Source organism: Tamandua tetradactyla, chromosome 17 (genome assembly GCF_023851605.1).
Source record: "Tamandua tetradactyla isolate mTamTet1 chromosome 17, mTamTet1.pri, whole genome shotgun sequence".
Classification (NCBI taxonomy): domain Eukaryota; kingdom Metazoa; phylum Chordata; class Mammalia; order Pilosa; family Myrmecophagidae; genus Tamandua; species Tamandua tetradactyla.
This window is the reverse complement of record NC_135343.1, coordinates 41,804,931-41,817,367: the sequence shown is the minus strand read 5'-3', so window position 1 is coordinate 41,817,367 and position 12,437 is coordinate 41,804,931. Positions and strand designations below refer to the sequence as shown.

Sequence of the window (12,437 nt, the reverse complement as noted above, 5' to 3'; positions counted from 1 at the left end):
GAATTAAATGCTTTTGTACATCAAAAGACATTAATAAGTGAAAAGACAACCTACAGAATGGGAGAAAATATCTGGAAATCATGAATTTGATAAGGCCTTAATATCCAGAATATATAAAGAACTCTTTCAACTCAACAAAAAACCAAGGAACCTGATTTTAAAATTGGGGAAAGGACTTGAATAGGGATTTCTCCAAAAAAATTATACAAATGGCCAATAAGCACATGAAAAGGTGCCCAATATCATTAGTCACCAAAGAAATTCAAATAAAAAACACAATGACATACTACTTCTCACCCACTAGGATGGCTATTATTTTAAAAATAGAAAACAAGTGTTGGTAAGGATGCTAAGAAATGGGATCCTACATATTGTTGGTGGGAGTGTAAATGGCGTAGCTGCTGTATAAAACAGTTTGGCAGTTCCTCAGAAATTAAATATATTTGACCCAACAATTACAATGATAGGTATATACCCAAAAGAATTGAGACAGGAACGTGAACTGATTATCTGTACACAATATTCATAGAAGCATTATTCATAACAGCCAAAAGGTAGAGGCAATCCAGTTGTCCCTCTACAGATGAATGTTTAAACAAAATGTGGTAAATGCACATACATGGAATATTATTGAGTCATCAATGAATGAAATTATGACATGCTACAACATGGATGAATCCTGAAGACATCAGGTTGAGTTAAATAAGCCAGACACAAAAGGACAGTATTATATAATTTCACGTATACAATATAACTAAAATAAGCAAATTCATAAAGACAGTAAGTAGACTACAGGTTACTGTTGTAACTGGAGGTAACAACAGGGAAGGTTGGTAGGAATAGGAAGTCATTGTTCAATGGGTACAGAACACTGTTTAGAGTACTAAAAAACTTTTGATAATAGATGATGTAGATTGTATCGCAATATTGTGAATACAGTTAATATAAATGAATTGTACACATGAAAGTTAAGATGAGAAGATTAGTGTTAAATGCTTCAAAATTTTAATAGGCAAAGGATGTGAATATATATTTTTTCAAAGAAGATAAAATAATGACCAATAAGTACATGAAAAGATGCTCAACATCCTTAACCATTAGGGTAATGCAAATCAAAAGCACAATGAGATAGTACTTCAAATCTATCAGGATGATTATTATTTTAAAAAACATAAAATATGAGTTGACAAGCATGTGGATAAATTGAACTCTTATGCACTGCTGGTAGGAATATATAATTGTCCAACCACTGTGGAAAACAGTTTGGTGATGCCTCAAAAAGTTAAACTTAGAATTATCATTAGGACCTGGCAATTCCACTTTTAGCTATGTATCACAATGAAATGAAAGTAGGAAAACTCATTTGCTAGAAACACCAATGTTCATAGCAGCATTATTCACAATTGTCAATAGGTGGAAACAACCCAAGTATCCAACGATGGATGAATGGATAAACAAAAACTGGTGTATTCATACATACTTATGAAATGGAATACTATTCAGCCATAAAAAGGAATATACTGGGCGGGCCACGGTGGCTCAGCAGGCAGAGTTCTTGCCTGCCATGCCGGAGACCCAGGTTCAATTCCTAGTGCCTGCCCATGCAAAAAAAAAAAAAAAAAAAGGAACATATTTCTGATAAATGTTACAACACGGACAAACTTTGAAAACATTATACAAAGTGATATCAGCCAGACACCAAAGGATAATTATTGTATGACTCCACTTATATGAAATATCTAGAATAAGTAAATTCATAGAGACAGAAAGTAGATTAGAGATTTCCAGGGTTGGGTAAAAGGGGAATGAGGATTTATTGCTTAATGAATACAAAGTTTCTGTTTTGGGTATGAAGATTTCTGTTTTAGTAACAGAAGTGGTGACAGTAGCAAGAAAGTGTCAAAGTATTTAATGCCGCTGAAAAGTACACTTAAAATGCTTAAAATGACAAATTTTGTGTTATAAATATGTTACAACTTTTTAAATACACACATACTTACAGGTACCAAGAAAGGATAAAAATATTTCTCTTTCTCCCGTCTACAAGATCACATTTACTAGAAAGTTTGTAAAATTATAGTAAGCAATATTTAAAAGATACGTATAATTTGAATAAATAAACTTTATCATTCCAAATTTTAGTTTTTTATCTATAATCTTATGAGGAAATTTTGCTCTAGATTCTAATACTGTTTCTACTGCAATTTGGTGCTCAAAAGACACTTGTTGACTTCATATAGTTGTTTTATGAAATACAATCTTATAAAAGCAAGAAGGATAATGAATGTTTTCTAAATGGTGCCTTCTTGTAACTGAATATTCCAAAAGACCCATAGAGCAATTTAAAATGCTTTACACTGGAAAAATTTAAAACTCAAAGAGAGGATTCTTGGTCAGTAAAATCACTTTTCATTTAGGTATACTTGCTTTATATACTAGTACTCTACTGAGTAACTAAAGAAGTTCAAAATAAATCTCAGTATTTTTCATCTATGTAAACACAAAATTCCAACTAAGCACCTTTACTAAGCCAATTCGGAAAATATTTGAAAAACATTCTAGTCTTGAAAATATAAATGTCCTTGATTAATGATAAGAAAATATATAAATAAGGTTTTGAAATATTCATGCCATCAGTATACACGATGGTCTATTTTTGGTATATAAAAAATGTAATTCTTGTAAATTTTGCTATAACAATGATTTCTTATTGAATAAATAAGGGTGTAATGAGAAACACTGATATTCAGTTGTTCACAATTCAGTTGATTCACTTATCCACAAAAAAATGTGCTTAGTTATTAAAATGGATCCTTTCATTGTTTATGACTACTCTGTTACTAGGAACTTTTCAAATATCATTTGGAGTAAAAGCAAAGTTGCAAAAAACAATAGGAGTTATAGGTATTAAAACCAAGAGTTTATCTTTGTAAGTAGAGTAAAAAGTGGAGAGTGTGAGTTTGCCCAAAGGCAGAGGATGGGCCTTCCACGACATTGCAGTGGAAGAGTCATGCTGCCTCAGGCCTTGGAGAGGGTGAAGCACATTCCTTGGGGTTTGGGGAGAACCTGGCTGCCACCACATGGAGGGGTTAAGCGTATGCCCCAGAGATGGCAGAGAGCCTGGGTGCAGCCCCGATCCTTGGAGAGGGTGGAGCCAAGAAAAAGGTGGTCTCCCCAGTATTTCCCAAGGTTGCGTTTGGAGAGAGGAAGTCTTCTGTGTAGCCCTTGGAAAGGGTGGGACTGCAGCTTTCAGAAGCCCCAAAGATAAATGACTCTCAGACTTCAAAATCTAATGGACTTTGCCCTGCGGGTTTTTGAAACTACTTGGGTCCTGTGACCCCTGTGTTGCTTCCTCCTTATGGAAATGGGTATATGTATCCTATGAATGTTTTTCCTTTAGATGCTGGCAGCAAATAACTTGTTTTGAGTTTTTATAGGCCCAGAGCCAGAGGAGAACTTTGCCTTAGAACAGACCATGCTTGTAAGTAATTGTGATGAGACTTTGTACTGGTTTTAACCTTGTATTGCCTCTGATTGTTACTGAAATGCTTTAAAGTTTTCTGATATTGTGATGGAACTAATGTATTCTGTATATGGGAAAAACATGTCTTTTTTAGGGTCCAGAGGGTGGAATGTGCTGGTTTGAAAGGATGTATGTACCCTAGAAAAGCTATGTTTTAATCTTAATCCCATTTTGTAAAGGTAGCCGTTTCTTCTAATCCCTATTCAGTATTGTATGTTTGAAACTGTAATTAGATCATCTCCTTAGAGATGTGATTTAATTAAGAGTGGTTGTTAAACTGGATTAGGTAGAGGCATGTCTTCACCCATTTGGGTGGGTCTTGATTAGTCTCTGAAGTCCTCAAAAAGAGGAAACATTTTGTAGGAAGAAAGAAATTCAGAGAGAGCAGATAATGCTGCAACACCACGAAGCAGAGTGTCCATCAGCCAGTGCTTTGTGTTGGGGGTATCCGGAGTCACAACATCCAGGGTGGAAAGTTACCAAGAGTTAAAAATTGAACAATAATCATTATTAAGAAACTAAAAGAATGGGATGTATTGTACAAGAGCAAATGGCATTTCTCTGCTTCTGTACATAAGATTGCTTGCTTACAGCTGCAAACCAAGATGTGGCTCAAAAAGATAATGTCCTTTTTCCTGCTTCTGTGGATATGCTTGTGGTTTTTACCTTTATAAGCCCCCCATTGAGAACTCCTCAGGGCTGCTCTCTGAATCCTCCTTGGGTTTCTGAGGCAGTCACAGACCGGCTAATAAAGACTCCTAATTGGCTGGCAAATTGCTTTGACTTGTGTGGTCTCTCCTTTGGTGTGTCCCACAACACTTTGGAGATGAAGAAGGGAAACACCTCCCAGGGAGCTTCATGAAAAGAAAGCCAGGAGAGAAAGCTAGCAGATGATGCCGTGTTTGCCGTGGGCCCTTCCAGATGAGAAAAGAACCCTGACCATGTTCACCATGTGCCTTCTCACTTGAGAGAGAAACCCTGAACTTCATCGTCCTTCTTGAACCAAGGTATCTTTCCCTGGATGCCTTTAATTGGAAATTTCTATAGACTTGTTTTAGTTGGGACATTTTCTCAGCCTTAGCAGTTGTAAAGAAGGATTTTATAAAACTTAACAGTAGCTAACTTTTCTTATGTAAAGAAGGATTGTAAAGAAAAGAGTTATGGGCCCCATCAGGCTAAGAAAAACAACCCGGGACTTCCCAGGGGCGGTTATCTGCTGCCTTTGTTATGCAAGGTTTTCTGCTGCCTTGGTTATGCAAGGTTGTAACTGCCGGGAGGAAGTTTAATCTAAGAATGCAACTGAGAAGGTTGAGTAAGGGAGTTTTGCACGAGACAGCTGCTTCTTGCATGAAGCAGCTCCCATGACTCATGCGCGAAAAATGTTTGTTATCTGCTTCTTGCAAAATGTTTGTTATCTACTTCTTGCAAAATGTTCGTTATCTACTTCCTGCATAAAGCAGAACCTGTAACTCATGTTCAACCCTCAAACCCCACCCCCTTATCCTGGCCCTCAAAAGGCTTCCCAAAACCCAGGCTCGGGGCTCTCTGTTCCTGCGTGTTCAATGAGCCCCACGCATGTGTGGTAAATAAACCCCTTGCGTGTTGCATGAGAGAACGTCTCTTGGAGTCTTCCTTTGCGTGGCAAAACTCTCGAATTCTCGAATTCTTACACAGTGTAAACCAGCAACTTGTTAAATTCCCTTTCTAAAAGCCATTCCATTTCTGGTATATTGCATTCCGGCAGATAGCAAACTAGAACACTCTCTCTAACCCCAACTCTGCAAGTAAAACCACTGCCCTCCCCTGACATGCGACATGACATCCTGGGGTCAAAGTCTCCCTAGATGCATGGGAGATAACTCCCAGGGATGAGCCTAGCCCTGGCACTGTGGGATCAACAATACCATCCTGACCAAGAGGGGAAAAAGACATATAACAAATAAAGTATCAGTGGCTGAAAGAGTTAAAATAGAGTCGAGAGGCTACTATGGAGGTCATTCTTACACAAGCTTCAGTTAGACATTACTACCTATTATAACTTGCCAAACTCCAACCAAAACCATTCCAACCAATCCTAAAGAACACCTAGGGCATCATATAATATTCTAAAAGGTTCCATGTACTAGGGTAGCTTTCCAGAAACCTACAACCTCCAGATGGATCCCTGGACCAGATATGTCCTGAAATGCAGAGGGGCCAGCCTCTCCAGAATATCAGTTAGTTCCATCTCCCTATTCCATATTATTGACAGCCCCTTCCAACATGAAAAAGTTAGAATGGCCATAGCCCAAATATCCCTAAAGAGTGGGAGAAAGATCAGAGGAGATGGTGGAGTTATACAGAGAAGGTAGGGTTTAATAAATGAGTACGACTGCTGAAACATTATATTGATATCTTTTATCTTAGTATATGATATTGATATTTCTTTTATCCAGTATCTCAGAGCAGCTAGAAGTAAAAACCTAAAATTGTAGAATTGTAACCCATAGCAAATTCTGAAATCTGTTCAACAACTAATTGTCGCAATGTGCTTTGAAATCTATTGCTTTTCTGTATATATGTTATTTTTCACAAAAAAGAAAAAAAGTTGATTGTGATGCTAAATGCACAGCTATATGATACTGTGAACCATTGACTGTACACTTTGGATCACTGCATGGTATGCGAATATATAGCAATAAAAAATAAGTAATTAAAAAAAAAAAGACCAAAGGAGAAAGTGGAGTTATAAAAGAGAAGACAGGATTTAACAAATGAGTATGACTCCTGAATCATTATATTGATATTTCTTTTAGTCTCCAGTGTCTTGGAGCAGCCAGAAGGAAAAACCTAAAATTGTGGAACTGTAACTCATAATAAACTCTCAAATCCATTCTATTACTAATTGTTGCGGTGTGCACTGAAATTTATCGCTTTTCTATATATATGTTATTTTTCACAATTAAAAATTTTTACAAAAATAAAGGTAGCCCTGAAAATGATTGCTGCTTTCACTATAAAACTACAGTCCTAGCTCTCAAAAGAAACTTTCAAATTAAAATCATTTTAAAACCCTAAAATTGAACAAGGTCTAAAATTTTAAAAATACTCAACTCTACTCACATAGATATAGAATTTGTTAAAATACAACACTATAATACAACTGGATTTGGTCCTTTTCTATCCCCAAAAGCCAACCAGTAAATAATTGTAGACTTTCTTATAAAAACTTATGTGTAATAACCAGTTTTGAACATTATCATAATTTAAGAAACAAAGCACTGCCCTAGGGGAAAATAGGTGATCTAAGTAGTTTAGATCTTTATCTCCCAATTATTTTCTGGTAATTAGAAGGATATATTCTAATATTAATTTCCTATTTCCATAACTTAGAAAATAAGACCACTAATCAAAAGCTGAAAAGTACAAGATATAAAAAATTAAAATAAACCATTAATAAATAAACCACATTTACCGGTTTTATTCTAAGTTGACCATCCACTACCTCAAGAATGGCATGTCTTCTGGACACTCTCTTATCTGTTATCTGTAGGAGAAAAAACAAAAATGTCAAATACAGCCACCTCCTGAAAAAACAGCAATAAAAAATGATTCTGAAATCAATAAGCTAGACATGGAATATATTGTTCATTCAACAACTGTATATTGAAGAGAATGTCCTCATCTAACAGATGAAGAAACTATTCAGATTAAGGATCCTGACCAAAGTAATAGAAGAGGAAATAAGTGGCAGAGCCAAGACTCAAGCTTGGGATCTAACGGAGCCCAAATCCTTAAATGATGGCTTCTATTCAAGAAAGTTATTTAGTGGGGATTCTTAACACTAAAATTTATAAAATGAGATAAAAATCTATATAATACATATATTAGATAACATTTCAAATATAAGTAACATAATATAACAATAAAATGTTTTTAAAAGACGCAGCCTGGTAAAATGGAGTAAGTGTGACCATAGGTTTTGGGGTCAGGCAGACCTAGGTCAGATGATCTGCATCTGCATTTTCTGAACATCAGTAACAGTTAAGAGAACAGGAGGAGAGAAAAGCAAAAAACAAATATTCAAAGTGAAGATTATCTTCTATTTTTATCGTTTCCTGTTTTGAGCCAATAGTATTCTATGTATGAAGACAATCACTGTTGCATATTAAAGTCCAAAAATTGTTTACACTTTACATTTTGAAAATGCAATGTAAACACAATCGTTATGATTAGCTTTCTAATTTGTGGCTGATATACAATGAAAACATTTTAAGCACCAAATTAAATACCATAATTATTTGATTCATCTGTTATTTACCTTGGTATCATCTGAAAAATCAGGAAAATTATCAATAAAAGCAGACTATAGCCATGCATAGAGTCAATTAAACCAATAGTTCTGAAACAAACTTGGAAAATGTGTAATTACTAGGAATCAGTACTCATTTTTTTTTTAACCAGATAGCAGTTCTATACTTAAGACTGTGACTACACATAAATAGTAATATCAAGCATCACGGCAGAAAGAGCTCCACATAACTGAATTTTTCATATTATTAAAGTTAATTTTTAGAACATTTTCTAAAATAAAATATCCTAAGGATAGTCCATTTAATATATACCTATTAGGCATAATGACTTTCAGAAAGGTAAATCTCAAGTAATAATTTATTTTAACTATCAGAAAAGATAGCATTGGTGGTGCAATGGAGGATCCATGGCAGAATTCTCCCTGCCATGCTGGAGACCTGGGTTCAATTCCCAGTGCCTATCCATGCAAAAAAAATAAAAGAAAAGAAGATAGCATAAAATGACAGGGGTTTCTATATTCTTTCTCATGATATGCTTCAATGAGACAAAAATAACATGAGTAATGTGATAACATTTGCACAGAATGTTCACTTAAATATTGAAATTTACCATAATATTGTCATGGCTATTATTCACATTTCACTTATTTGGAACTTGAGGCCCAAAGAATTTAAGTTACTTGTGCAGGTCACTCTTGAAGAAGGTAGTACTACAATACACACTCTTATTAAACAAAATAAATATCAAAGATGAGAAAAATATTCATATATAACTTTATATGTACATGTAATCATTCAGAAATAATTTCAAGAAATGCAAATTATTCTATAGCTGAAAGTAAGAGGAGTCTATTTCTAACTTGGGTACTTTAAAATCTCATCGTTACTTCAATAATACAAACTGATTTTTCTAATCAACCGAGTAATAAACTGCCAAATATAAAGCCCTGAAATAGGATGATGTCATGATGATGTTTCCTGTAATTATCCAGCTGGGCTTTTTTTCCTTTTTTAAACAGTATTTTCTGCTGGTTGTCATAACGTCTTTTCCTATCTTATTGTTTCTTTTAAGCAGGTTTCATTCACACTAGCAAGAAAAAGATATTTCAAATAATATAAAAGTATAATGTGACCTCTAGTGGACACCTGATTCCATAACAGAGTAATTTCATTACAAGCTGTGGGCCTCTATCGAGTACAAAAAAAGGTGTTTTAAAGAGTGTTTGAAATTAATATCATTTAAGCATTTGGTATAATGTCTCTTTTAAAACACACCTCTAAAAAGTGAGTAAGCAACAAGATAATCTTATATGCTTTACAATGGGAAGCTTAAATGTTTAATAAATTATCATTAAAATTTGTTTTAATTTCAGGATTGGGGAGATTGGTCACAGATTATTTTAAAGGTCTCATCCCCTGCTGTATTTAACAGCCTATCACTTCTCCTTGTACAGTATGAATATCTATTACATTCTTATTAATTAATACACTAACTGCAATAACATTTATGGAGACCAACACACACAGTTTTGTGCTTACTATGTATTATCTCTTTATCTCTTAACCCTCTCAACACCTCTGAAAAGTAGGTGATATCTTCATTTTATAGGTGAGAAACTGGAAGTGCAGAGAGGTTAAGCAACTACCCACAGCCAATAAGCATCAGGCCAGGCATTTGAACCACAGAATCTGATTCCAGAACCATCCTTGCTCTTAAGATGACACTGTCTCCCTTAGTATCATTACATAAAACCTAAAATAAAACACATTTTTTAGATTGTCTACCAGCAGCTTAACTATCTGAACTACAACATAGTAAAGGAATTAGAAATAAGATGAAAACTGCTATTTAATAAGCAAGTAGACATTCTGAGAAGATTCCAGTCCTAAACAGAGCTCTGGCATTCAAAGAGACCCCTGGCTTTCATTTGGTCAATTTTATTCTAATGTCATACCCAATCTAACAAGATGTGTTATACAAATTCCCAATTCTCTATTCACTGCACACAGAAAGTGCATAGGGTAGTGTTTTGGTTTGTTAATGCTGCCAGAATGCAATATACCAGAACTGGGTTGGCTTTTTTAAAGGGAATTTATTAAGTTGCAAGTTTACAGTTCTAAGCCTGTAAAAATGTCCATACTAAGGCATCCAGAAAAAGATGCCTTGACCTAAGAAAGGGTCGTGCGTCTAGAACACCTCTGTCAGCTGGGAAGGCATATGACTGGGGTCTGTGGCTTCTGGTTTCAAATAGCTTCTCCGGGGGCATTTATTTTCTAAATTTCCAAACATCTAGGTCTTGTGTTAGCTTTGTTGGCTCTATCTCTTCTAAAATAGTTCCCTCTTAAAGGACTCCAGTTAAGTAACTCCACCTTGAATGGGGAGAGACATAATTCCATGGAAACCACCTAATCAAAAGGTCTCAACCACAACTGGGTGGGTCACATCTGCCTGGAAACAAACTGAACAGAAAAGATCCCACCCAGCATTACTGAATCAGGATTAAAGAACATGGCTTTTCTGGGGTATGCAATTGTTTCAAACCAGCACATTCTGGACCTCCAAAAGACATGTTCTTTCCATATACAAAATACATTCATTCCATTACAATATCACAAAAGCCTTAAACCATTTAAGAAACAATACAAATACAATACAAAGTCAGAAACAGTACAAAATCTCATCAAAGTCAGCTACAGGCATGGTCTGTCCTAAGGCAAAATTCTCCTCTGGCTGTTGACCTGTGAAAACTATCTATCCCTATGTAATAATTCCTAAACTTAATGGTATAATGGCATAAACAATTGTTATAAGACAATAGCTATTTAACATTCCTCATAATTCTGTCAATTAGCAGAACTTTGCTGTGAGTTTTGCCTGGACATACTTATGGGGTTGCATGTAAATAGAAAACATAAAAGACACTAATATATAAATTAAAATTCTATTCTCTAAGGGAAAATCAATAAGAAACAAAAACCCACAGCTAATTAAGAAAAACGGATAGGGGCAGAGTTGGGGAGAAAACTCAAATGTCTAAAATGAGAAACAATAAGGTGGAAATAATCATTGAAAATATAGGATATTTTTTAATCATAAGACTGAACAAATACAAGTTATGCATTTTCCCTATATGCATGCTATTCTTCAATAAAAAGTTCAAAGAAATCTTGAGACCATTTTTGTACTAATTCTATGCAAATAAATTTGAAAAGTTAGGTGAAATGGATAATATCCAGGGAAATTAAAACTTCCTAAAACTGATCTAAGTTGAGACAAAGCATAAATAGGCCAATTTCAATATAAGAAATAGGGAAAGTTGCCTAAGAATTACTCTTCAAAAAAAAGTACCAGATAGTTCCATATGAAAGTTCTATCAAATCTTCAAAGACAGATAATCACAACTTTGTACAAATTTTTCCAGAGTACAGAAAAAAAAGAAAAAGTTCCAAGTTCTTTACAAACCTGATAAGGATAACATAAAAAAATGGAATAATATTACTAGTTAATACTGATGTAAATAACCTGAATAAAATATTATCAAACATAATTTAAGACTTTAAAAAATAATCATGACCAAGTTGGATATACTCAAGTTGAATCTACTCAAGGAATGTAAGAATGTTCTTCTGTTAGTGAAACCATTAATATAACTCAACACATTAATAGAAATAAAGAGAAAAATCATACTAGCTCCACAGTTGTAAAAAAAAAATCCTTATAAAAATTCAACAGTCCTAAAAAAAATAAAAAAATAAAAAAAAAAAAATTCAACAGTCCTAATAAAGAGCACACAATTAAAAAAAAAACAGATTGGCATTTTCTTAACAATGTAAAATATATATATAAATCAGTCCTCAACCCAGCATCTTACTTAATGGGAAAATACTAGAGTAATTCCCACTCAAGTAATTCCCATCATGGAACAAAGCAAAGAAGTATCTCCCTGATAGCTGACATTATACATAGGGAGGATTTATCTAGTACAATAAGATAAGAGACAGATAATAAGCTAATATCATCTTGGATAAATAAGACATCAATAATAAAGCTAAATGCTAAAATAAAAAGATTCAGCAGTGTTTTAGTTTGCTAAAACTGCTGAAATGCAATACACCAGAAAAGCTTTTATAAAGGAGATTTATTTAGTTACAAATTTACAGTTCTTTGGAGGAAAGGCAGGTAGCTTTCATCTGGGTTCCTCTGTCACATGGGAAGGCACATGGCAATGCCTGCTGGCCCTCAACTCTCTCCCAGCTGCTGGTTTCAAATGGCTTTTGCCAGGGCATTTCCTCTGCATCTCCAATGTCTGGTTCTATGTGGCTCTGAATGCTTTCTCACTCTTTAAGCCTCCAGCTGATTAAATTAAATGTCACTCATTATAGAAGACACTTCCCTTAGCCGAGGGCAGATGTAATCAGTCATAGACGAAATTTGGGTGCTGATGATTTAAGTATACAGAAACAACAACTAGGCACCATCACCTGGCCAAGATGACATCTGAATCTATCACAAGCAGTCTGAAATTATCAGACAAAATTAATCACCTTCATAGACACAAACAATAAACAGCAGGAAGAAATAATGTAAGGGAAAGAAATCCATTTATATATAGCAACAAGTA

At 34.6% G+C, this 12,437-nt stretch overlaps 1 protein-coding gene across 10 annotated transcripts in view; it reads right to left on the bottom strand.

Annotated features, from left to right (window-relative positions):
- The window catches only part of APLF (aprataxin and PNKP like factor), a 176,413-nt gene that overhangs the window by 146,842 nt on the left and 17,134 nt on the right, over window positions 1-12,437 (bottom strand). For all 10 annotated transcript variants that reach the window (XM_077134429.1, XM_077134427.1, XM_077134430.1 and 7 more), the window contains one exon: window positions 6,978-7,049. In XM_077134429.1, coding sequence (XP_076990544.1) covers window positions 6,978-7,049 — 72 coding nt within the window. Of the gene's footprint in view, window positions 1-6,977; window positions 7,050-12,437 lie in introns of those variants that run through there.